The 27,576-nt window shown below is 46.7% G+C and overlaps 1 protein-coding gene across 8 annotated transcripts in view; it reads right to left on the bottom strand.

The window, feature by feature from the left end:
* The window catches only part of LOC144829535 (phosphatidylinositol-binding clathrin assembly protein-like), a 995,507-nt gene that overhangs the window by 358,131 nt on the left and 609,800 nt on the right, over positions 1-27,576 (bottom strand). For 6 of the 8 annotated variants that reach the window (XM_078688772.1, XM_078688774.1, XM_078688769.1 and 3 more), the window contains 2 exons: positions 19,410-19,538; positions 19,296-19,326 (listed from right to left, as the gene is read on the bottom strand). In XM_078688772.1, coding sequence (XP_078544898.1) covers positions 19,296-19,326; positions 19,410-19,538 — 160 coding nt within the window. The remainder of the gene's footprint in view (positions 1-19,295; positions 19,327-19,409; positions 19,539-27,576) is intronic. The other 2 variants (XM_078688773.1, XM_078688770.1) reach the window with 1 other exon arrangement.

Genomic DNA, 27,576 nt, shown 5'->3' with positions numbered 1-27,576 from the left:
CACAAAGTGAAAATGGCACCCAACAGCTACTGCACACAGTCTTCGTAAGGCTAACACTCTAGAATTTTCTGTATACATCCCAGGTCCTTATTTAAGGACGGTGGTTATTCTGCATTGATGTGAGGCAATCATTCAGGTTAAGCCCTGCTAGAAAGCGCAACTCCTAGAAGTTGCATGATGGCTTCTTAAAAGTGAAAGAGTGTCAGCTTTGTAGAGCTTTAAGTCAAAGTAAGTTCCCCTAGAGATTGAATGGCCTGGCAATCAGTCTTCTCATCTGTTGCTTTAGAGCTGTGAGTCGGCAGGCCGGGCCACACATTAGTGGACCAGCAGCGAGCAGTAGTCTGGATGCTGTGGGCAAGGCTGCATTTGTCAACGGCGCTCCTGTAATTGTGCAGAAAGTCTTCCTGTGTCTGCCGGCCAGTCTTGTGTTCTCCTGGATTCAAATGATGGAATAGGTGCTCTTCTCCGGAGTGTCACAACCTGCTATGTAGCTCTAGCACACACTGCTTCATGGTGACAGCCCTCATCTTCACTGCGGCCCCCTCTTCACAACACGGGTCACAGACAGCACACTTCAGGAGACGGCCCATTCTGGTCACTGCCATGCACTGGGGCAATGGCCTTCTTCCGTACCACAGAGCTATATGAGATTGACAGCTCTTATCTTTACTGCCGTCCCAACCGGACATATGGGGATTGCAAATCGCAGCACTCGAGTGGACTGTCGGATTGGTGCAACGTCCTCAACGTAAACCCAGATTCTCACACACTGCTTCAGAGATCAACTTAACAGGATACCTACTGGACCTTGCTTCTGTCCAGGCAATCTCCTCTTCACAGGGTCTTCTCGTCTTAGCAGACAGGCAGATGTTGGTGCTCCAGGCTCCAAGGGGAGTGTCCTCGTTTCCTTGGGATATGCCCCCCACTCAGCTGAGAGACTGGCAGAATCTTGTCCTGGTCACAACAGGCAGAAGTCATGCTGAGCTTTTTCACAATGATGTAATTCTAGGAGGCTCAAGCTTCCATTTTGATAATACATTTCCACACAAAGATGTGATTTAGTGTCTCAATTGGCTTCATAAGACATTTTTGCAATGTCTCTCTTGCACTGAAACAAGAACTGTACCCTTCTCTATCCATCGTTCTTCATTGTGGGCAGTCTCTCAAGCTTCTCCTGTCGCATCGGATGATCACCCTTGGGAGACTTAATTGTATCATTCAGGAAATGCTGATTCACTGCTCCATCCAAGCTAGACACAAGCAAGGCAATCCCCCTTAAGATTATTTTCTTTTTTCCAGACGTTTATTCTATCCTCCACCAAGGATATTGACATAACTACACAGGCCTTAAAAAGAGTTGATTTCTCAGTTGATTCTCTTTAGAAAGTTATGAACTTCTGTTGTTTCTTCAGTCAGATGCACCTGATTAGTGAAAACTTGCCAGAAGATGGCTGTGGAGAGCACAGCTAGTAGGCAGTCCACTGCCTAGCTCCTATGAGGTTATGTTCTACTCAACCCCAGTCATGGACAAATGTATAGAATATGCCACTGCTAACACAGATTTCTAGCTCTTCTGACCTACCAGAATATGGAAAAATGTTTTCAATGCCCATCAGTACTGTGAAACTCTTATCTGGTTTAGAAACTTTCTTGGTAGTAGCTGCGGGGGCCGACAAGACAATGTTGAAATAGCTCAGACGGTTCACACATTGCTGCTGGAACTCAGAGTTGCAACAAGCATCCAAGCAGAGACAGAAGGGCCTCTGGATCCTCCAGCAAATCTACTGTGAGAGTTGCAGATTACCACCTGGGAGACAGAGGAAAGTTTGTAGAAAAGGTACATCACTGGTCTAGACCCGGCCAACGACACCCATCTGAATCCCCATTCGAACCCCCACTCATCAATGCAGACAAATACACAACAGCATCAACCAGTATACCAGAGTCTTGCGGCTCTTGAGAGATCAGGAGTGGCTCTTATTAAAGGCAAACGTATATGCTGACCGGTACTCATTTTACAGGACAACTTGCGTTTCTTACGCTTACTGAGCTATTAAGATGGAGTCACCATTTATTAAATCTAACAGTTCTCTCTGGTGGTGCATTCTTACCTTAAATTCATTTTGTCCTAATGCAGGGATAATTGAGAAATGAATGTGAACATGAAAGGGAGGACCTGCAGAGGTTGCAGTGAAACAGGGAAGAAGGAAAAGAGAAGCTGCCACTGCTGCCGCAGCGACCAGTGCCCTTTTACTCACTGGTATTCAATGCATACAGATTACCACTGAGCAGGTCTTTGGCATTCTGGACCTGTACGAAGAGCCCCCTCCATAAAGACAAATGGAGAGGAGCCCTGGCTTGATCATAATATAGACTCCTAGAAGTGCCCATTTTTGGAATTCTATCCAGAAAAAAACTTCCATTTTAGGCCCCACCCCAGTATATCATTCAATTACCCAAATAGCAGCTAAGAGCTGCAAAGGTCAAATTCTCATGTAGACTATTTAGTGGCGATGTTTTCAAAGGCAGAATTCTCAAATTCAACTAAACATCAGTCAGAGGTCTATATAAAAACAGGTAAAATGTTGGTGCAAGAGGGTAAAATCATCTCTAATGGCAATATCTGATACGGCTGAAACACCAGTGTCCTGGCTCAGTATCTCCAACTTTTGCCCTGAAATCCAACAGCACTTTCTAAATGTCTGCATTGATGGAGAACACCCAAGACCGATGGGAGCAAACACTTTGTTTTGAGAGCCAAGAGGTGAGAGGAGGGGGAAAAGCAGTCCTTACAAGAAGACAAAGTTCCAAGCCCTATGCTGCTTAATTTTTATAACGCTTTTACTGATAGAGACTATGTAATAATAAGTTCCTCAACTTTTGAATATCACCAGGCATCAGACTTGATCTGGAAACTTTTGCATGACACCTCCCTTGCACGTCAACAGGTGGCATTGTGCAGCCTGGTTTTAGCTTGTGCCTCTCCATCCCACCCAGATTTGAAGTGTGGAACAGTATGCTTGCGCCAGTATCTTTCTGAACTCCATCCACGACAACAGTCATGAAGCCTATAGAAACTAATAAGAAACAGTGTACATAAATTTGTGAGACGGAATCTTATTAAGATTTGACTGATTGAGGGCATTCCACAGAATGGGGAGGAGGTATTAGCGGTTAGAGTCTCTGCCAGAATAGGAGACTTCAAACCCCAGAGTTTCCTCACCTTTTTGATAGACACCAAAGCAATACCTCCTCCAAGTGGTGGGTTTGGATAATTACTTGGACCAGGAAATCTTTAAGAACAGATCGGGTGAAATGCCCATCCTGCCGGACCAGGCTGTACTGCTTAGTGAATGTATAGATGGACACCACATAGAAGCTTGACAGATGTTTAAGACGGGTACACCATGGGCTAGCACCATGGTAACAGCTGTTTCTCTAGCACACAAACCTTCTGCGGGATGATTTTGAGTTGCACATTGAAGATTTTAATATGAAAGAAAATCCAGCTGGAAATGGTTCTTTTCTGTACCGCTCTGCCCCACTTTGCCCCAGAAAAACTGACAAACAGATGGTCACTCTGTTGAAATTCCCTGGCCCTGTCAATGTAAAAACGAAGGGGTCCTCTTGGGATCGCTGCAATGTAGTCGTTCCTCCCTCTTGGATGGATGCGGTGCTGCATAAAATGTTGACAGGGTGATTGACCTACATGAGAGGGCGGGACTACAAGACTAATATGTCTGGGGGAAAAAGAGACAAATAGTGGAAAAGAAGACAAGGCCTGAAGTTCACTCACTAGTCTGGCGGACATTATGGTGAGGAGAAACACCATTTGAAGGCGCTAAAAACAATTATGCATAGGCTCAAAAGACAAGATCAGATAGGTTAAGCCAAGATTTACATCCCACTGTAGAATAATTATAGGAGTTTTATAAAACGCATCACAACAGGTGATCTTAAAAGTGATGGCTGATTTGGTAAATGTAAAAAGGCTGAAAGGGCCGATAAGTAACGCTTAACTGTGGTCACAGCAAGACCTTGCTTGGCCAATTATAAATAAATTGACAAAATATTACATAAAGACATCTGTAATTGTTGGATGTGATGAGAATAACACCACACAACAAACTTCACCCAGCGTTCTGCATAGACAGATTTTGTTTAAGGATGTCTGGCTGCCAGTAGAACACCAACTACCTCAGGAGGAAGTTCAAATGTCAGCAACTGTCTCTGCTTAATCTCCATGTATGGAGGTGTAGGTTGTGCAGTTTAGGTTGCAAGACTGGGTCCTGAGGCTGTGGAAGGAGATCCTCCCGAAAAGGCAGCCAGATCGGTGGACAAATGTGCTCATGGCTAGAAATTTCAGGTACCAGACTTAGTATGGGGCCACTCAGATAACTTGGGCCCTGTTGCCTGATTTTCTTGACCACTTTGGGCAGGAGAGGCACAGATGGAAAGACGTGCAGGAGCCTGGGCCCCAATACAAGCGAAAGGTGTCTCCTAGGGAAGAGGTGTGGCACCGCGGCCAGGGTGACTGACTCCGGAATCTGGGGATCACAGTTCGATCCCCAGGACCGGCGACAGATTAGCCCAGCACCATGTGACACTGGGCAATAGCTTGATTAATCTTCCAGACGGCCCCCAGCGCCTAGAGACCCTTCCGGGTGATGGTTCGCGCTTTACAAATGTGCATTATTATTATAATACCTAGGGAACTCCCATGCGCAAAATTGGAGACACTGCATGTTCTTTGTGACCGTGAATAGATAGAGCCAGGATTCTCCCCATTGCTGGAATATGCCCTGTGCCAACTCCAAGTGTAACCACCCTTCATGATCTGCTAGGTACCATCAGCTGAGTTCATCTGCCCTAGTGTTTAAAGATCCTCCAGGTGCTGGGCAATCAGGGAAAAGCCCTTAGCGTTCAGCCACTTTCAAATGCATACAGCCTACTGGCACAGGCCCCACAACTCCAATTCTGCCTGTTTGCTGCAGTACTACATGAAGGTTGTGTTGTCTGTGAGAACCTGTTCTTGCTCCCCCTTGATCGCTGGAAGGAGCGCTTTCAGTGCCAAGTGAATTATTCATACACCGGAGGAGAGCCTTTACTGGGGACCAGAGATCTGATCTTCACCTCTTGCAGATGACCTCCCCAATCCCCCAACGATGCCTCTGTCAAAATTTGGTATTTCTGGGTGGGGTAGGGACAGCGGTCCACAGCCGGATAAATTGCAGTCAAGCAGCCACCAAAGCAGATATTTCGCCATCTCCTCGATGGAATCAGACAGACATCCTTGCTACTGAACCCACCGGGACTTAAATGCCACTGCAGAGCACTCGTGCCACCTGGTGTGGTCCACAAGCAGGATTCAAGCGCCTACAAGCCTCAGAGCTGACCTCACTGAGACCCAGGCTGCAGGTTTAAAAATTAGGATCATGGACTCATTAAGGTGGAAGAATGGCTCCGAAGAGCATTGTATGCAGAATGGCTCAGATGAAGAAAAGCTATTGTGAAGGAGGTGGGACTTTGGCATGTTGATGGAGAAACCCAAAGGTGTAAACAGGTTGGCTGTTTGTAGATGGTCTGCGACCATTTGAGGCGAGCCTGCCTTCAGCAACCAGTTGTCGAGGTATGGGAAGATTGATATTCACATCCGCCGATAGGTTACAACCACCAGCATCACCTTTGTGAACACTTTTGGTGCACTGGTTAGACCAAAGAGAAGCACAGAAAACTTAAACTGCTCATGACCCACCTGAAACTGTAGAAAACACCTGTGGCACTGCAGGACGAGAATATGGAAGTATGCGTTCTCCAAATCCAGTGCTACCATCCAGCCTCCTTGCTACCAGTTTAGAAAGCAGTCATGACAGTATCATCATCAAAGTTGACTTCACTGGGGAAGAACGGCTCTGTGGCTTAGAAGTTTTATGTGTGACTCAAAATAGTGCAAATGTCGAGATGTAGGGAACCCATGTTTATATCTCTTTAATTTTTGATGACTCCTCTTTGGCTTACCTGACCTTGAAGAAGATCAATAATGAGAAAGACCTTGAGAAAGTGTGTGTGTTCGTGCCCTTGACTTTGATCGGGATTGCGGTGTCTTAGTCTTTTACTGGGAGTGGGTCTTCAAGTTTCTTAGCTCAGCGATAGTGAGCTTCATTTCGCGGTCAAGTGTAGCCGTTTTATTCACTTTGTCACAAGATGAAAGCGACTGAGTCATGACTACAGCATAAACACCAAAGGCAGATAATATGCGATCTGTAACTGGTATCTGTCAAGACCAGTCCTTACAAGGTTTAAACCATGCAGGTTTTGGTGACATTTATCTGCACGCTGTTGAAAATATTAGGAGAAGTACTATTGGTCCAATGGCAGATAAAGCTTTGGATCTGCGTCGTTTGGCGCAGTAATAAAGGAGCTGTGCCCAGTGCGAACACGTGTATAAATACTTGTCCCATTACCACATTTGTGTGGGAAAGAGGAGCACAAGGTAAAACGAGGGTGAAAGACGCCATCTACTTGCATGAGGAAATTGCAATGTATACGTTTCGGATCCAGTCCGATGCATTATGATATACAAAATATGTAGAATCTGAAGTTTGAAGTCCCTAAAAGGAGGATTAAAGAGCAGCAGGAGTCTGATATGGAGATGCTGGGGAGATTAATTGCCCTGAAGGCAGAGGTGTTCACATGTGCTTGCCACCCGGTAAGGGATGAGTCTGTGGAAATGGTCCCTTGCGGCTGGCGATTGAGAAACAACCTGTTCAGTACCAAGTTCTACGTAATATACCATTGCAGTTTGCACTGAACTCTAGGCTCCAACACCAAATCTTCCCTCTTTCCAGTCGCTTGTGACCACTTGTCAGACACTCCTATAGTGGCCATCTGTGCAAGGGAGCGTTTGGAAGCATTGCAACACAATATGCCATTATTCATGATCATTTTACTGTCAGGGGAAGTAGCCTTTAAAATGCCATCACTCTCTCGCTGCTGGGAGATCCATTGCCGGTCATCATGTTGAGTAATGCCCTGTGAAAGGATGAGTTTGCTGGAGAGGGAGGTGGGATTTTTGGGAAAAGACAAACCTAATCTGTATAGGACTCCTAGTGGTTGCTGAGTGTGAGCAAGGCATTCCTATCAGCAATTGGACTCTACCAGCAAATCATGCAAGTATGGTATGACATGAATCAAACTATGAAGAAGATGTGCTACAACCACTGCCAAACAATTGGTTAACACTCTTGGAGTTGTTCTGCCCCGAAAAGTACATTGAATTCGTAATGTTTGCCATTTACCAAAAATCTGAGACACTGGTGTATGCTAGGCGGGCATGTTGTGAACACCTCTACTGCTCTCATTTAGGCAGTCTCTTTTCATTACTTGACTATTGGTGGCATTTTCTTTGTCTCTAATAGAAAATGTGAAGTTCTTGAAGCACACAAAAATGTTGATATCAGCATGGCTGACAACCCTGTAGGCTGGCATGTTTTTGTTTATGTTAATAGGGGCAGCCATTACAATATGGCCCGTTACAGTGTAATCTTGTTGTTTACAAAGATAGGGGCTTTATGTTAACCTGTGGGTGGAGCTGGCCCATTTTTAGTCCATGTTGATTTAGTCTTAGAGAAGCTTTACTGTCTCCAAACCCGGTTCTTTTTTCAGGCAGAAGATGTGTTCTCCATCAACTGGTATGACTATTAACCAGTGAAGTACCTCTAGCCAGAGTTCACACACTTAACCAGGCATGTCTGTATAGGACAATTTTGTTTATCACAAGTATTGCAGTGCAAATACTAAATTGGGTGACTGCTCCCACTGCCATTTGTTTTCCTGCAGTATCAATCTTTTTGGTCTCCTTATCTGGTTGGAGTGTGTACCCAGTAGCTTGCTTGAATGCCTTTTAGAGTGCAGTGTGTTAAATAGGGCTGTCTGAATGTACATGATTGTGGATGTAAACTAGACCCTGCAGGACTGCCTCTGACTTCTTTTCCACCCAGGGCATGACAATACTTATTTCACATGGTTTATCAAGTTTTCAGTGCAACACCTCAGCATACTATATAGCACAGGTAAATACTACAGGGATCCATTCGTTTTCAAGAAGGTCTCAAAGAGGAAATTAATCTCTACTTACTCCACGTGCAACTTACCCTTTTGTTGTTCTGCGGTTAATTGAATGGCCAATATGCTGTTATGTTTTCAGATAGCCTTGGTTTTTACATGGGCACATCACAAGTGGACACATCACAAGGGTTTGGTTAATCATCTAGGGGCTTGTGTTTTAAACCTATGTGCAAGAATGAGCAGGAGATGGTGAATATGAAGGTGGCAGTGGAGTGGCTTCGCTTGGGTTTTTCTTTTCTTTGAGGTTTGAAATGGTCTATAGACTCTTTGAGGCTTTGTTTTGGCACAGGGTTGATCTTATGCTGAAGGGTGTTCTAAGATACAACCAGTGACAGGATCAATATAGATCCTCCTCTGCCTTATGTCTGGTTGATCCCACTTTATCTTCATCACTGGTGTAGAGCTCGATGTCAGCTTTCAGGGTGTTTTCAGTCTATTTCAGATCCGTGGCAGGCTCTGGATGTGGAGGTTGGCTATCTCTGTATTAAGGCTTGGGCTCCAAGGTATCTTGGTGTGGAGGCTAGGGATCTCAGCCTCAAGGCTTAGCGGATTGATGCCACAAAAGGCCCTACTGAAGCTAAATTTAATTGGGAACAGTGGGTCGACTCCACTGTTGAGGTTTCACCTAGGTTGGTTCAGGACGTAAGGCATGGGTGTCTTGATGTTATTCCTTGCCTTGGAGTCGAGGCTCCGATCAAAGTCAAACGCTAGGGGGGGGGGGGGGGGGGGGATCCTCTGTGGTCATTGAGTAAGCCCTGGTGTCGCCTTTGTCCCGGGTGATTGTTTAATCAAGGTCCCTGCTGATGACTGCTCTCAGAAGTCAGTGCCACTAAAGGACACGTAAAATACTTAGTTCGCCACAGAACCCCAGATGCCTGAGGCCCCATCCCTTTCACCATTTTAGTAAGTTCTCTCAACATCCTGAAAGTTCAGGCAGTGGCTCTTCAAATATATGGTGATTCATCCTGTAATGTACCCACCATCTATCTCATCGGTGCCTAATAGTTTTCCTGCACCGGAAAAGCCTTGCAAACCAAACTGGCAGACTCATTTTGATTTCTCGGTAAAGAGAGGTTGTAATTCAAAGACCCAAAGGAATTCGATGCTGTATTTGGACAAAATTTCAAAGGTGTTTTCTCCATACTCTTCGCCCACACAAGTAATTCTCATGTGACCTAGACCTCTCATTCCGTTCCAGGTTTGAAGTAGTATTCAATCCTACATGATGAATCAGTTGGTTTTGTAGCATGGAGTACTTGTGTGGGGGGGATTGGGGTTCTAGAACAGAAAAGTCTAAGGCCACTAGTTTTCAGGCTCTATCTCAAAACTCAGAGTGACCTATTCCTGAAGCACTCATAACCCAATAGCAGAAATAGAAACAGATACATGCGAATAGACCTGATTAAGGTGGGAGACTCTTGATTTTTTAATGCTGATAATGGCTTTATTTTAGCAATTTGCCGCCTAAAATTACTTCTAGTTTAACAGAATTCAATGGGGAAAATACATTGTAGGACGCTGGCTCTATATATACTATATCAAAATTAGGTATAGTGTGCCCAGAGTCCAGTGGAACCCCAAAGGTAGGCAAAGCTAAAAGTAGATAGCACCTTAATCATTATTTGTGGTAGTGTTGGCGAGCAGTAAGGCTTTATCAGAGGACAGTATTAAGCATTTGTTGTACACAGTCAGGCAGCAAATAATGTCACACACTCAAAGACTGAGCTCTTCCTAATTTGTTTGTATCAAAAATATTATTGAGTTATTTTACGTTGAGGCCCAATGTTATCCAAAGGGGGGTAGGGGTTCTCCGGTTGGTGGCTGCTCACGAGCAGGCCACAAGTTTGCGGGAGCAAAGCTCCTGGTGTTAGGCTCAGGGCAAAGGGGGATCCGAGTTAGCACCCAAAGTACTCCCGCAGCGGTGGCTGGGTGCAGGGTGCTGTTTTGGCGTTGGGTGCCCTGTTGATTTCAATGGACAGCAGGCTTGGGACGAAGATCTTCTAGAAGTGACCACCGGTTGGAGAGGTAAGTTGGGATGCCTGGGGATGCTGGGACACGGTCTGTTGGGCCACCCAAGGCCTTGGGACGCCTGGTGCAGAGGTGTCTTAAGGCGTGAGGTTTTCTTACCAGCTTCGGTCACGGTCGAGAGGATCTTCCAGAGACTGCAGGCGTTGTTTGGAGATTCGAGGCAGATTAGAGATCACCAGATATCAGGTCAAGATCACAGGGGAGACCTCCTTGTTTTGTTGGGCTACTCGAACTCGGGCCGTGGGCGTCGGGTGCATTCTCGCTGTTTTGGCCAGAGTCTTTGGGTGAGCAAATCCGGTGCTCACAGGAGACAAAGTCTTGGGTCTGGAAGGCAGGGCAGGTCCTTCGGGTTCTTGAGAGCTGCTCGCTGCAGGACACACCGTGATTTCGCTGGAGCAGGTCAGACGTGCATACAGGCCAATACGGCTGGGGCCAAGTCAGTGGGCATCCTCTTCTTAGTTCAGCACGGCTTCTTCGGAGTAAGTATCTTGGTTATACCGTACTATACACAGGTCAGAATTTGATCAACCAACAATTAATAGGGGTTCCAGTGCTTAAAACTATAGAGCAAGGATTATTGACGGGTATGAGTAGGAAAACTTGTGCCCATTAACATGTTGCACCCTGCCTTTGGACTGGATGTAGGGGACCACGACATTCTGGGGTAAAAATCGTGCAAATCCCAGACAGAGATAGGGCTGTTTCCCACTTGGGGTGCGCAGGTACGCAGGTACGGGACAATATGTCTCTGCCTAAATCTTACAAGCACTAAGTCACCAACGATATCTTTTTGGAGGGAACCCAGCCAGCCCACCCTTCTAACACTCATTATTGTACCCACAAGGTTGGGTGGCAAGGGTCTATTGTTGGTCAGCCAAAATTTGACCTTGTTCAGCAAGTCGTGTTGTCTCTCGATTTTCCCGGGAGGAAGTACTGGTACTCCCGCAAGGACACACACAAAGGGAGCTGCCTCCGGGGGGAGTTGGATGGAAGTAACTTTATTATAGTGTGCTCTAGAAGCAGCAAGTTGCGAGAGAGTAGGTATAGGGGAGGTTCTGCGAAGTATTGGGACTAGTACATTGGAGACTATTGGTTGGGTTAAGACCCTTTTGCCTTGCGTGGTTGGCTTTGGGTCTTTCGGGGTAGAAGATGGGTCGGAACATTTGGGTGCTACAGTACTTTTGTTAGCTGGCAAGGTGGACTTGGTGAACTTGATGGTTTCTTCCAATCCCGTCAGCCTGTCCCCTAGTGTGTTTATTTTATCTAACAGTGGTGTTATGATAGAGCTGACCAGTTGTTCGATAAGGGATAATAGATCCACCTGTATAGGAGATGGTAGAACAACTAGTTTCTCAGCAGTCTCAGGGATCATGGAGGGGTTGCTGGCAGGAGGTGTAGGGCTTAAGCACAACTTTTGAGGTTTAGGTTGGTTCCCCATGTTATTAGCCCCAATACATTTCCTTGTAACGGATGAGGAATCAGAAATAGCGAACCTTTGGGTGTTTTGAATGTTATCTTGATTTGATGATGGGAGGGGTTGCAAAGAGTTGACAGTATCGGGTGATGCACAGAAGCTTTCAACAGGGAGCGGTGAATCCACTAAAACGTGTGTGGTTTTGCGTAGAGAGTTTAACTCATCTAACCACGAGGACGCTTGGTCCCGCGGGACAGAAACAAGGCCTGTATAAATAGGTCAAAAAGGCGGGGCCGGCTGGAGAAGAGTACCAGCTGTTGGTAATGTCAGGGAATGCTGGAACTCGCAGTCCCTGGCCGCCGCACCCGCCGATTCCCCACAACAAACAAAAGGCAGCAAAGAGTCTCCAAGTGGGCAGTATAATCCTCCGGTCCACCGGCAGGTCCCAGACACGGCAAACCTCGAGCCGCGAGTCGCTCCCGCAAAGCGGGGGCAGCGAGAGGTATTTGTAAAGGACAGCAAGCAGGAGGCGGGGCCGGCTGGGGAAGAGTACCAGCTGTTGGTAATGTCAGGGAATGCTGGTACTCGAAGTCCCTGGCCGCCGCACCCGCCGATTCCCCACAACAAACAAAAGGCAGCAAAGAGTCTCCAAGTGGGCAGTATAATCCTCCGGTCCACCGGCAGGTCCCAGACACGGCAAACCTCGAGCCGCGAGTCGCTCCCGCAAAGCGGGGGCAGCGAGAGGTATTTGTAAAGGACAGCAAGCAGGAGGCGGGGCCGGCTGGGGAAGAGTACCAGCTGTTGGTAATGTCAGGGAATGCTGGTACTCGAAGTCCCTGGCCGCCGCACCCGCCGATTCCCCACAACAGCAGGTCCCAGACACGGCAAACCTCGAGCCGCGAGTCGCACCATCTCTGAGTGCATTTTTCATTAAATCCCACACTGGCATCAGCGTGGGTTTAATGTGCTGAGAAGTTTGACACCAAATTCCCAGTTTTCAGTAAAGCTGTTATTGTGCGGTGGAGTCCGCAATGACAAACTCCCAGCACCATATACTCTTAATGGGATTACTGCACTTACGTCTAAGAATTGGCTTAGACACCGTAGGGGTCAGGGCTCATGCACCTGTACCCTCACCACTAATATAGTGCACCCAGCTAGAGGGGTGGCTGACCTATGCCAGGGCAGTGGGTTGTAGGGATGGCACACAGGGATGTGTGCTATGTTGACTTCACCTTGTTCTGCATCAAAACATGCAGTGTGTGCGTGTAAAGGTACAGTGCCTTTAAGAGTGGCACAATAAGTAGCCTTACTTACAGAGGATGTAGCTTTACGGCTAGAGCGGTCGACCTTGAAGCTGGGGAACCAGGTTCGAGTCTCGGCAGCGACGCTCAACATCCTCTGATTCTGGGCAAATCACTTAATCTCCCTGTGCCTAACAAAAATTAATGTGTGTTCACATGTAATGAAACTGGTGTTCATGTAAAGCGCTCTGATACCTGATCTCTCAGGTCTAGTTCGCGATATATAAAACTCTAAAGGGGAAAGAGAAATAAGACCTTAGAGGCCTTCCCTGGCCACAGTGCCCTTGGTACCTGTGGTACCATTAACAAGGGACTGATATGTGGCCAAAAAGTGCCTGACTAAGTCATTGAGTAAGCCCTGGTGTCGCCTTTGTCCCGGGTGATTGTTTAATCAAGGTCCCTGCTGATGACTGCTCTCAGAAGTCAGTGCCACTAAAGGACACGTAAAATACTTAGTTCGCCACAGAACCCCAGATGCCTGAGGCCCCATCCCTTTCACCATTTTAGTAAGTTCTCTCAACATCCTGAAAGTTCAGGCAGTGGCTCTTCAAATATATGGTGATTCATCCTGTAATGTACCCACCATCTATCTCATCGGTGCCTAATAGTTTTCCTGCACCGGAAAAGCCTTGCAAACCAAACTGGCAGACTCATTTTGATTTCTCGGTAAAGAGAGGTTGTAATTCAAAGACCCAAAGGAATTCGATGCTGTATTTGGACAAAATTTCAAAGGTGTTTTCTCCATACTCTTCGCCCACACAAGTAATTCTCATGTGACCTAGACCTCTCATTCCGTTCCAGGTTTGAAGTAGTATTCAATCCTACATGATGAATCAGTTGGTTTTGTAGCAAGGAGTACTTGTGTGGGGGGGATTGGGGTTCTAGAACAGAAAAGTCTAAGGCCACTAGTTTTCAGGCTCTATCTCAAAACTCAGAGTGACCTATTCCTGAAGCACTCATAACCCAATAGCAGAAATAGAAACAGATACATGCGAATAGACCTGATTAAGGTGGGAGACTCTTGATTTTTTAATGCTGATAATGGCTTTATTTTAGCAATTTGCCGCCTAAAATTACTTCTAGTTTAACAGAATTCAATGGGGAAAATACATTGTAGGACGCTGGCTCTGTATATACTATATCAAAATGAGGTATAGTGTGCCCAGAGTCCAGTGGAACCCCAAAGGTAGGCAAAGCTAAAAGTAGATAGCACCTTCATCTTTATTTGTGGTAGTGTTGGCGAGCAGTAAGGCTTTATCAGAGGACAGTATTAAGCATTTGTTGTACACAGTCGGGCAGCAAATAATGTCACACACTCAAAGACTGAGCTCTTCCTAATTTGTTTGTATCAAAAATATTATTGAGTTATTTTACGTTGAGGCCCAATGTTATCCAAAGGGGGGTAGGGGTTCTCCGGTTGGTGGCTGCTCACGAGCAGGCCACAAGTTTGCGGGAGCAAAGCTCCTGGTGTTAGGCTCAGGGCAAAGGGGGATCCGAGTTAGCACCCAAAGTACTCCCGCAGCGGTGGCTGGGTGCAGGGTGCTGTTTTGGCGTTGGGTGCCCTGTTGATTTCAATGGACAGCAGGCTTGGGACGAAGATCTTCTGGAAGTGACCACCGGTTGGAGAGGTAAGTTGGGATGCCTGGGGATGCTGGGACACGGTCTGTTGGGCCACCCAAGGCCTTGGGACGCCTGGTGCAGAGGTGTCTTAAGGCGTGAGGTTTTCTTACCAGCTTCGGTCACGGTCGAGAGGATCTTCCAGAGACTGCAGGCGTTGTTTGGAGATTCGAGGCAGATTAGAGATCACCAGATATCAGGTCAAGATCACAGGGGAGACCTCCTTGTTTTGTTGGGCTACTCGAACTCGGGCCGTGGGCGTCGGGTGCATTCTCGCTGTTTTGGCCAGAGTCTTTGGGTGAGCAAATCCGGTGCTCACAGGAGACAAAGTCTTGGGTCTGGAAGGCAGGGCAGGTCCTTCGGGTTCTTGAGAGCTGCTCGCTGCAGGACACACCGTGATTTCGCTGGAGCAGGTCAGACGTGCATACAGGCCAATACGGCTGGGGCCAAGTCAGTGGGCATCCTCTTCTTAGTTCAGCACGGCTTCTTCGGTCCTTCTCTTCAGGTTTTCATATAAGGAGGCAAGGTTCGGGGTTGCCCCTAAATACTAGCTTTAGGGGCGTTACTGGTAAGTAAAGGTTGGGATCAATGGGTCCCTTCCTTGGGGTGGGTACAACCCCTATTATGCCACACTCCAGAGGGAGGGGGGCATATGCTTCTCTCTGGTTGGTTGGGTTCCCCATCTGCAAGATGGCGGGGACTGAGAGTTGTGCTTCACCTCACCTGCCGCAGCTGAGGGGTGGGGTTGGCTAAGGTGGGCACACCTCCCTTCCTCACTTGGTTTTCCCATTGATTCTACCGCTTAAAGTGGGGGTCAGAACCAGTGGGGCCTAGTTGCTGGAAGCAGAAAAAGACCTGGGGAAGCTCACAAAGGAGCTTCTTTGAAGCTTCTCCTTCGTGGACCCTGCCCATCCTGGGGGAGGAGGATTGGCACCTCATCCCAGATGTGCATTGTTCCAGACCTCCAATAGCAGCAGGCTCTCGGCCAATGGGGTCCAGAAACATGTCTGGCGGTGGCAGCTGGCGAGCAGTTAGTCAGCCAGGACACTAGTGTTAGGTCGTTTTTCAGAGGGCATCTCTGAGTGCAGTCAGTCAATATAGCTTTATTCGATTTTGATTCAAAAATCATAAAAGCATACAGTTTAAAACAGTTGTAAATACAAACATACATACAATAATACATAATATCTACATGTTAAAAACTTTTGCCCAGCCCGTGGGAGTAAGTATCTTGGTTATACCGTACTATACACAGGTCAGAATTTGATCAACCAACAATTAATAGGGGTTCCAGTGCTTAAAACTATAGAGCAAGGATTCTTGACGGGTATGAGTAGGAAAACTTCTGCCCATTAACATGTTACACCCTGCCTTTGGACTGGATGTAGGGGACCACAACATTCTGGGGTAAAAATCGTGCAAATCCCAGACAGAGATAGGGCTGTTTCCCACTTGGGGTGCGCAGGTACGCAGGTACGGGACAATATGTCTCTGCCTAAATCTTACAAGCACTAAGTCACCAACGATATCTTTTTGGAGGGAACCCAGCCAGCCCACCCTTCTAACACTCATTATTGTACCCACAAGGTTGGGTGGCAAGGGTCTATTGTTGGTCAGCCAAAATTTGACCTTGTTCAGCAAGTCGTGTTGTCTCTCGATTTTCCCTGGAGGAAGTACTGGTACTCCCGCAAGGACACACACAAAGGGAGCTGCCTCCGGGGGGAGTTGGATGGAAGTAACTTTATTATAGTGTGCTCTAGAAGCAGCAAGTTGCGAGAGAGTAGGTATAGGGGAGGTTCTGCGAAGTAATAGCACTAGTACATTGGAGACTATTGGTTGGGTTAAGACCCTTTTGCCTTGCGTGGTTGGCTTTGGGTCTTCCGGGGTAGAAGATGGGTCGGAACATTTGGGTGCTACAGTACTTTTGTTAGCTGGCAAGGTGGACTTGGTGAACTTGATGGTTTCTTCCAATCCCGTCAGCCTGTCCCCTAGTGTGTTTATTTTATCTAACAGTGGTGTTATGATAGAGCTGACCAGTTGTTCGATAAGGGATAATAGATCCACCTGTATAGGAGATGGTAGAACAACTAGTTTCTCAGCAGTCTCAGGGATCATGGAGGGGTTGCTGGCAGGAGGTGTAGGGCTTAAGCACAACTTTTGAGGTTTAGGTTGGTTCCCCATGTTATTAGCCCCAATACATTTCCTTGTAACAGATGAGGAATCAGAAATAGCGAACCTTTGGGTGTTTTGAATGTTATCTTGATTTGATGATGGGAGGGGTTGCAAAGAGTTGACAGTATCGGGTGATGCACAGAAGCTTTCAACAGGGAGCGGTGAATCCACTAAAACGTGTGTGGTTTTGCATAGAGAGTTTAACTCCTCTAACCACGAGGACGCTTAGTCCCGCGGGACAGAAACAAGGCATGTATAAATAGGTCAAAAAGGCGAGGCCGGCTGGAGAAGAGTACCAGCTGTTGGTAATGTCAGGGAATGCTGGTACTCGCAGTCCCTGGCCGCCGCACCCGCCGATTCCCCACAACAAACAAAAGGCAGCAAAGAGTCTCCAAGTGGGCAGTATAATCCTCCGGTCCACCCGCAGGTCCCAGACACGGCAAACCTCGAGCCGCGAGTCGCTCCCGCGAAGCGGGGGCGGCGAGAGGTATTTGTAAAGGACAGCAAGCAGGAGGCGGGGCCGGCTGGGGAAGAGTACCAGCTGCTGGTAATGTCAGGGAATGCTGGTACTTGCAGTCCCTGGCCGCCGCACCCGCAGATTCCCCACAACAAACAAAAGGCAGCAAAGAGTCTCCAAATGGGCAGTATAATCCTCCGGTCCACCGGCAGGTCCCAGACACGGCAAACCTCGAGCCGCGAGTCGCTCCCGCGAAGCGGGGGCGGCGAGAGGTATTTGTAAAGGACAGCAAGCAGGAGGCGGGGCCGGCTGGGGAAGAGTACCAGCTGTTGGTAATGTCAGAGAATGCTGGTACTCGCAGTCCCTGGCCGCCGCACCCGCCGATTCCCCACAACAAACAAAAGGCAGCTAAGAGTCTCCAAGTGGGCAGTATAATCCTCCGGTCCACCCGCAGGTCCCAGACACGGCAAACCTCGAGCCGCGAGTCGCTCCCGCGAAGCGGGGGCGGCGAGAGGTATTTGTAAAGGACAGCAAGCAGGAGGCGGGGCCGGCTGGGGAAGAGTACCAGCTGCTGGTAATGTCAGGGAATGCTGGTACTTGCAGTCCCTGGCCGCCGCACCCGCCGATTCCCCACAACAAACAAAAGGCAGCAAAGAGTCTCCAAGTGGGCAGTATAATCCTCCGGTCCACCCGCAGGTCCCAGACACGGCAAACCTCGAGCCGCGAGTCGCTCCCGCGAAGCGGGGGCGGCGAGAGGTATTTGTAAAGGACAGCAAGCAGGAGGCGGGGCCGGCTGGGGAAGAGTACCAGCTGTTGGTAATGTCAGAGAATGCTGGTACTCGCAGTCCCTGGCCGCCGCACCCGCCGATTCCCCACAACAAACAAAAGGCAGCTAAGAGTCTCCAAGTGGGCAGTATAATCCTCCGGTCCACCCGCAGGTCCCAGACACGGCAAACCTCGAGCCGCGAGTCGCACCATCTCTGAGTGCATTTTTCATTAAATCCCACACTGGCATCAGCGTGGGTTTAATGTGCTGAGAAGTTTGACACCAAATTCCCAGTTTTCAGTAAAGCTGTTATTGTGCGGTGGAGTCCGCAATGACAAACTCCCAGCACCATATACTCTTAATGGGATTACTGCACTTACAATGTCTAAGAATTGGCTTAGACACCGTAGGGGTACAGGGCTCATGCACCTGTACCCTCACCACTGATATAGTGCACCCAGCTAGAGGGGTGGCTGACCTATGCCAGGGCAGTGGGTTGTAGGGATGGCACACAGGGATGTGTGCTATGTTGACTTCACCTTGTTCTGCATCAAAACATGCAGTGTGTGCGTGTAAAGGTACAGTGCCTTTAAGAGTGGCACAATAAGTAGCCTTACTTACAGAGGATGTAGCCTTACGGCTAGAGCGGTCGACCTTGAAGCTGGGGAACCAGGTTCGAGTCTCGGCAGCGACGCTCAACATCCTCTGATTCTGGGCAAATCACTTAATCTCCCTGTGCCTAACAAAAATTAATGTGTGTTCACATGTAATGAAACTGGTGTTCATGTAAAGCGCTCTGATACCTGATCTCTCAGGTCTAGTTCGCGATATATAAAACTCTAAAGGGGAAAGAGAAATAAGACCTTAGAGGCCTTCCCTGGCCACAGTGCCCTTGGTACCTGTGGTACCATTAACAAGGGACTGATATGTGGCCAAAAAGTGCCGATTGGGGTTTGTCAGAATGCATTTTTAGGGAAAGAACATAGGCCCTGGGTACCTGTTTGGCAGGAACGCTGGGCACACTCAGTCAAAGTACATCAGCAGTTTGGCAAAAAGTGGGGGTAACCGTGCAAAAGGAGGACACTTTCTTACATGCATTTTCCATGATTTCTCTCTTAATCTCTCACTTTCCAATTCTAAAATGTTGGCATATATGAGAAACCTACGATTGAGGCTTTGTCATGGTGCGTTGTTACAGCAGAGGGAACACCAGTCACACTGAAAGCAAAAATGTTAAAAAGAAAAACAACCTTCAATGTCTACAAGTAACACTAGAATGCCGCAGTTTGCAGAGCATATGGTCTACAGTGGAATAAGCTGCAAACAGGGATTCCAGTTATCACATCGTACTGCTTCAAAATACTAAGAAGCAAATAAGGCAGAACTCAAAATATTTTCAGTCAAACTTACTTTTTGGTTGGGGTTCCACCAAAGCCTAAGTCTGGGAAACAAAAAAAAAACAACTGTAAATTTACTGCTCAAACACAAATATTATTAATACCAAATACTTTTTTTTAAACTTACTTCCTACTAAATTAGCAAGAGAAGAATCAAGGTCATTGGCTAGAATTTTTCCACTTTGTTGGCTGGTCATACCAGACCGTTGGCCTTGTTGTGACATTGGCTGTAAAACATCTTCTACAAAATAAATCCCTTGAAGAAAAACAATAAAAACAGGGTGAGTGAACAACTCGAAATTATGTTTAAAGCACTTTATAACAGCTGCAACTTCTGGATAATCAAAAACCTGCCAACTCTTATTTCCATAGTCACCTAACGTCTACCCATTAGATACAACAATAATAGACAAACAAGTTATTTAAGCTCATCTTGAACTCTGTGTATGATAGTCCACTCGGATAATATTAAAAAGCGTATGTACGGTTTCGCTTAAAATTTCTGTTTCAAAACAAATGTATACAAAGCATAGGGAGGCACTCCTAGGATTAAAAAGAAGAGAATATGAAAAAAAAACTCTACATGGTGATCGGAATACTCAAGGCACTTTCGCTTAGTCCTTCACTACCAGCTGGCATGGAATAAGCGCTTTGGTAGTAGCAGGCCGGACAGACAAGAAGCTGCTGCTTACGAATCGTGCGCTTCCGCCTTGTGTCTCTATCATCAAGTAATTTACTTATGCCAAGAAAGGACAGTGGGATGGCTGTCCGGGTCCTGTAAACAAGCTGGAGCAATGATTACCAGACCCTGGATCAGCTAAAAGGAAATATGTTTTGCTGTGATGTCTGCCGTCACCGTCGTTACACATTTCCTAGAATAACTGAGGAGTTGACAGTAGAAGCATGAATATGATGTAAGCAAATTCGAACCACACTTGTTTTTTTTAACAGTGCTGAAATAAATTAACTTTATATATTATTCGTACTCAATTTGCCAACCTCAGAAGTATGAAAGGCAGAGTTAGCCTTGCTGAGAATCAAAATTGTGGCCTGGACATTAGATCAGATGCCAGCTGCAAACGTGTAACTGACCAAGCCATCGTCACGGCTGTATTACGCAGCACCGGAGACAAATGCATCTCTAAGAAATACTGTGCTAGAGTGGGAGAAACAAAGCCCTGCACTCAAATGATATTTAAAAAAAATCTATGTTTTGATTATCCTCCTCAAAGTCATTAGATGACACTCCTCAAACGTATTGCGGCAAACCACTGCACATGTATCACAAGCTGCAACCGCTTTCCCTTCAGGAAGTTGCACTGAATTTTGGTGTTATGTTGAAGACATTAAGGTTTTAAAAAACAAAATTAATTGATCTCTCATTTAAAAAGGTTATCTTGGATCAATCCTATTGTATAACTATTTGCTACGGCTACATTTAAACACATTGCTTTGGGTTTTGACAGCCTTGTATCGAATTAGAGAGCTGGCCCATATTTGTTTCACATTCTACAATGAACACCCGGGGCCGTATTATGGAAAGTGCCCTGGTGACAAAACGGGCATGTGGGCCCACTTTTTGCCCCCCTCCCTCCCCTCGGGCATTTTGGTGTTGCTGAAAGGGCCACAGAAGCTTGTGCAGCCCTTTGTGTAGTACAGATAGCGTTGGCGCGAATATAGCGCCACCGTTATCACCAGAGGGTGTTCCCTTTTGCTATGCGCCTGCGCCGTATTATAGATGTGGGCGCAGAGATAAATAAGCTGTAAGGAGGAGCACTGACAGTGCGCCCCCTATGCGCCTCCCTCAGACATCCCCTTTTTGCAGGCAGATTGCAGTCACTCACTGCACCCGCTTGCAAGGGGATCTATCTCCCTCTTAAAAGTGCAGGCAGATTGCAGCCAGCATAGTGAAACACAGAGGGATGCTTCAAAGCTGCTCCATTTTTCACTTGAATGCGCTGCCCCCAGGGCAGCACAAGTTCGCGGCTGCCCTGAGGGCAGCGCATTCAATGTAGTAGGGCACACTTTCTCAATTTGAACCCGACGCATCTGTTTTAAGGTGCGCGAGGTGCAAACAGGTAAAGTGCACCAACAACATTGGGGAAAGTGCCCCGCTAATAACATTGCGCACTATCCCTGTTTGCGCCAGTTAACACTGCAAATTGAGAAGAATTTCATGGCGAACATGAGTACCACTTTTACGCAAGACATTTAAGTAAAAGTACTAGTAAGGAACAAAATATTGATGATAATCTAAAAACAAGCATTTGCAATGCAATAGGTCTCGCATTAGGAAAGTTTGAGCTATTGGTCTTGTAAATGAAATTTTTTATTTATGTGTTGGTTTTGAAAATAGCGAAATTAATAGCTTTGTCATTTACAATGCCAATACTTGTATCTTTTGCAAATGTGACACCTATAGCATTTGTAATGCAACATGTTTTGTATTTACGTGACTTAGATGTATTGATATAGAACAAATAACAATGGCTTAATTTTTTAAAAATAATTAATACTTTAATAAAAGTTATTGTAATTTATAATGGCAATAGCTTAAACTTTTGTAAATAACTTTTGTGAAGATTATGTTCAGTGTATTTTATTGTGATGAAAATCCAAGAACAGAAGTGAAATATTAAAATCTTTTTGTGACATTTGTAATAAAGCTTGAAACATTGAGAGAACATATTTGAACCAGTTGTTGTTGAATGGTTGCACAGATTGATACTGTGGTGGCGCTGAGTGATGCTGTGGCGTTCAGTGATGTTGTGTTGCCCCTGAGTGATGCTGTGGTGCCACAGAGATGTTGTGGCGAAGAGTGATGCTGTGGCATTCAGTGATGCTGTGGCATTCAGTGATGCTGCGGTAGCACATAGTGATGTTGTAGTGCCCCAGAGTGAGGTTTGTAGTGCCCCAGAGTGATGTTTGTAGTGCCCCAGAGTGATGTTTGTAGTGCCCCAGAGTGATGTTTGTAGTGCCCCAGAGTGATGTTTGTAGTGCCCCAGAGTGATGTTTGTAGTGCCCCAGAGTGATGTTTGTAGTGCCCCAGAGTGATGTTTGTAGTGCCCCAGAGTGATGCTGTGAGGGCGATAGAGTGAGGGCGATAGAGTGAGGGCGATAGAGTGAGGGCGATAGAGTGAGGGCGATAGAGTGAGGGCGATAGAGTGAGGGCGATAGAGTGAGGGCGATAGATAGATAGAGTGAGGGCGATAGATAGAGTGAGGGCGATAGATAGATAGAGTGAGGGCGATAGATAGATAGAGTGAGGGCGATAGATAGATAGAGTGAGGGCGATAGATAGATAGAGTGAGGGCGATAGATAGATAGATAGAGTGAGGGCGATAGATAGATAGATAGAGTGAGGGCGATAGATAGATAGATAGAGTGAGGGCGATAGATAGATAGAGTGAGGGCGATAGATAGATAGATAGAGTGAGGGCGATAGATAGATAGATAGAGTGAGGGCGATAGATAGATAGATAGAGTGAGGGCGATAGATAGATAGAGTGAGGGCGATAGATGGAGTGAGGGCGATAGATAGATGGAGTGACGGCGATAGATGTGTGTGTGTGGTTGTGTGAGTGAGTGTGGTGGTTGAGTGAGTGTGGTAAGTCCACAGGCTGAATACAGCATGTCTCAGAGAGACGGTGCATGCACTGCCTAGGCTCGCCCTATAAAGAGCACTGGCAAAGCAAATAGCTCTGCTCTTTACAGCCAAGAACTACTGTCAAGGACTGCCCTTAGATTGACTTATGTTAAGAATCCCCACAAAAGGCCATCTTGGAAACTGGTGAGCACAGGAACCGGTCTTCCCTACAGACCGATATCATCATTGCAGACATTTCATTGGACGTCTCTTCATCACAATGCTACGGAGCGCATCAGCAATAGACCTAATTGGATGTGTGATAAAGGCTGGGATGCAATATCTGAGGAGATGTGTTCTGCTCTGATCCCGTGTCCTAGGATGCTGGAAAGGGGCCAGGTACGAGTCAGATATCTCCTAACATATGGGTTAGCCACACCAGACCCATGAACGTAACAGCAGAATTAAGAGGATAATCAGCTGAAAATAAAAAAGCAAGGAGAATGAGAGGTGATGCTGCAGACCATAGAAATTCGAATTTTGAAAAAAAAGGGCTGACAACAGTTTAAAGAAAAAGTAGGTTATTGAAAATGAGCCCACAAATATACTCTGTAGTTATATGATCTTATTTGAGAACAATGTCACATGATCTGTGTTTTGCAGAGTGTTGGGAGTATAATCTGCAGGTCACCAGTTCCAATGCTTTTGAGCTAGTTCAGCAGGCCAATAACGAACTGCAAAGATCCCTCATCACGATTTACTTCCAATGAGAAGATTATGAATAAAAAATAGATTTTACTACAGATCTGCAAGTATTATGTAGATTACAGGGAGATTAATCAAGTCGGTTAATTAAGCTACATCATAATGAGTTTGTGTGTAACCTTATGGTTACGTGCAACATGGATTTCTCATTTTCCAATCCAAGTAAACCACCTTGCTTCAAGAAAGGAGATGAAAAATACGTTCTCTATCAGCAGAGAGGTGGTTTTAAATAAATACATTACAAAAGTAAACATGAAAGTCGAAATCTTTACTCCTAAATTCCAGATCCTGTCATAGAAGAGACAGCATACAGCTCCCCAGCCCCAGGCTATGTTTGACAGAGCACCAAATAAGACTAGTTTAACAGCAGACTACACAGCTGTCAACGGGTCATAGGATGGAGTGTGTCAGTCTGCACTATATGGTTCCTACTCTGCAACAGACAATATGGATCCTGCAAACAAATAGTACATTTCCTGATCAGTACTCTACCTCGAGGAAATAATTTGATACAATTAAAAATCTCACAAGATACGAGCTCGCACTTCCTAAATTTGAAGCAAATTCAACAAATATTCATACAAGGGCTGCAACGCGATGCACTAAACATCAGTACTTGCATGTGAAATGTGGCAAATAGTTTTGTAACTGAAAATAGCGCTACATATCCCGTTGTGAGGCACCTAAACCCATGATTGGACAGGTAACGTGCTTCACTGTGGGGACGTGTTTGGTCGGGAAGGTGTTGAATTTGCAGTGAAGCCTACGTGGCAAGGCATTTGGTGCCATGTGTGAGCGACCACTGAGGTGGTCTTGCATAGCGCAGAATAGCTTTGCTTAACAGTGATGGAAAAAGAATGACAGATTGAACATGCAGTTTACATTATGCTGCTGCTATGAAACATGCTGGAGGTACCATGTGCATTTTCCAGTGAGTACAAAGCATTCCAGCCACAGTCTGTGCTGGACACAGCAATTAAGAATTGTGCTGTTTGGCAAAGGCTTGCTTGAGTGGTCTTTTTCAAGCTGGACAAATAACAGAGCAGAGCTACATTTTGCCCGAGGCAATACTGACAGTTTAGTCCTGTACCTGCAACGGCAGCGACAACTGGAGGAAGGTGGTATAATGCCAGCAATCCAATTTGCATTTCCCATTCATTTATCGAATTTTTTAAAATATCTTGCCTTGATCAGTGGTAGGCATTGGTATCATCAAATATGGCATGCACCACCTTCCATAGAGATTGTGAGGCACTAGCAAACGCGTGTTCAGTAATTAACTACTTACTCAAAGGTTTTTTCCCATGCTAGCAAAGCACTCTGTATGGCTTATGCTCTGCTACTATAAGAAACACCAGTATAATTGTGTTTATAATAAACCACTTGACGGGTGACTGTTTCATAAAGTTTAAAGTGACATAATTATGCATCTTGGACAAAAAACAAAACAAAAAAAAAACGAATTCATTCAATGGTCAAGGGATATTCAGAGGACGGCAAAAACAGTCAAAGTCTGAGGGTAAAACCTTCCAAGCAACAGCTATGAGCACTCCCATCCAGGAAGGAATATGACTCATCAGTTAGACATCTGAATATCCAGTGACGATCGGGAGTCCACCGGAAATTGGAACCCCAGCCAGAGCAGGAAGGAGAAGCTACAAGATCAGGAGACAGAGAGTTAAGGAGAAAATACGTGGCCGCTATTGCTAAAGGGTACCAGCGATGGCAAAAAAAAACGAGGCTGTCATTATATGTGCACTCCCCAGTGCGCAGTGGCAGGTTGCAGGAGACACTGTCTTGCTTCCCCGTGAAATGGATCCAAAAAGAAGCAGCCCGTGAGTGGTGCGCGCGCGCCACTGCAGGCATATGTCTTCAATTATCGCGCGCCTGTCGGCACGATAATCGAAGACATATGGGCTTTGGTGCGCATAACAGACACCAATAGGCCATAGGCGGAGAGTGTTCTGTTAAAAAACAGCACGCACCCAAAGTCCAATTAAATTGGACCTAGGAAATCACACGCACAAGCTGTGTGGAATTTCCAGGTCCATTTTTGAAACGCCTACTACAGGGCTTTTCGCTTCGCGAGCCCTAAAAACAGTGATATTTTACATATTGTAAAAGCTTTTGCAGTAGCAAGGGTAAACAGGATATCCTAAACAGAACTTTCAGGGCTAAGGTGAAAATGTGAGAAAATGCAATCTAGTTCGGTGGTATTTAACCTGTGGTCCAGGGACCCACGTCAACTACTCAGGCGTCCGCGACCGATTAGAAAATTAAATACCATTAAGTGAGGTGGAGTCTGGCCGCCAACGACAATGGCCGCCTGATCCCGGGGCTCTGTGGTATCAGGCCACGGGGCGATTGGTGCTTACACCAGTGCTTTAAACGGGCCGGTACTCACCGGTACTAAGTACGGGAACGTCTACATTTTCTGCGCTTGAGTACCGGAACTACTTCTTATGCAGAGAGTACCAATACTCATGGGGCAGTAGGACAACTCAGCGCAATATGGCAAGTAAAAAAACGAAGCGGGACACAGCTGACGAGTCGATCCGTTTTTGTGAAGCACTCAGTGCTAATCTCCCCTTACAATGTGCTAATTGAGCAACGCCCATATGCATTCATTCAGAGCTGGCATGGAGATTGGGAGGTGCCAGAGTCACACTGTGATTATTCACACAGTGTCTACTCAGAAAATAGCACTGTAGGTGTGTGAGAAGGGCCTGCTACGAGGCACTCTCATGACTTGGGAAACCTAAGAGAAGGCTTCCTTCAGGCAGAATAGGGCAGCACTTGATTGGAGCCAGATCAAGGAGGAAGGTGGTGATGGTGATAATGTAGCACAGCGGGGAGAGGTGGTGGGGGTTCGGGGAATCAAGGTAATGTGGACATGAGCGAATATGTGTTTCTAAAACACAAACTAAATATCCTGTCTGTGTGCACGAGTGTTTCTATGTCCCTGTGCGTGCTCTTGTGAGTGTTGCCTGCAGCTTGCATATCTGCACACCGCATAAATCTCAATCAAACTAAATGTGTGCTTCTGACCCGGTCCCTTAGCACTGCCCGTAGCCCCGCCCCCCTAAACCAGCCCCCTAGTCCACATCTCAATATGGTGAGTACCTGAACTTATTTGTTTCCATTAAAAGCACTGTCTGACACTGAGTGGCCTCTAATCACCACTCTCACAACAGCTGTGCCTTGACCTACAGTGAGGTCCGGGGAGCGACCCTGAACCCGGATAGCGGAACCCGGATAGCGGACACCAGCGGCTGGGGAGGGCAGCAGGACATCGCGACTTGCCCTGAGATGTCCCGCACGGCTCCGAGGCTGGTGATCCCAGGGGAGCCTTTGGCCAAGGGATGCGACGTCACAGACCAGCGGCATCGAGCTGCCTAAACTACAGCTGGGTCCCTGCTGAGTAACACTGGGCGGTGAACTTCCCGCACTCCGCGTTGCAGAGTTCCGAAAAAGTCTGCCTGGGGCAGCTAAACTTTTTCCTCGCTTGCGATCACCAACGTGAAGTTGGCGAGCGCAAATAAGGAACATCCACCTCCCGGCGAGCTTTTTCCTCGTTCGCCGACATCAAGTAGGCGAGGGTGAGCGTGGAATATAAACCTCCTGGCGAGATTTCTCAACACAGGGGGTGGGTGGGCAAGTTTCTCATTGCGAGTGGTCACGACCGCTCGCATTGAGAACCTGGCCCTTCGCGTTGATAAAGATGCCGCTCGAGTATAAATCTACTCGAGCGGCAGAAAAGGTAAGCTTGCGATGTGCATGGTGCCGTTCGCAATGAACAGCATTTTTCTACCATACTCCGCCGCTTATGAAGCTCCGCCTAGTGCAACAGAATTTTGTTTGCACTTCCCGCAGCTCTACGTAATGCAACTCCGTGAACTCCGCCCACGGTTACTGCTGAGCCGCCGAGACTGTCCCCTTGGGG

Source organism: Lissotriton helveticus, chromosome 4_1 (assembly GCF_964261635.1).
Source record: "Lissotriton helveticus chromosome 4_1, aLisHel1.1, whole genome shotgun sequence".
Classification (NCBI taxonomy): Eukaryota; Metazoa; Chordata; class Amphibia; order Caudata; family Salamandridae; genus Lissotriton; species Lissotriton helveticus.
This window is presented reverse-complemented; position numbering and strand designations above follow the sequence as displayed.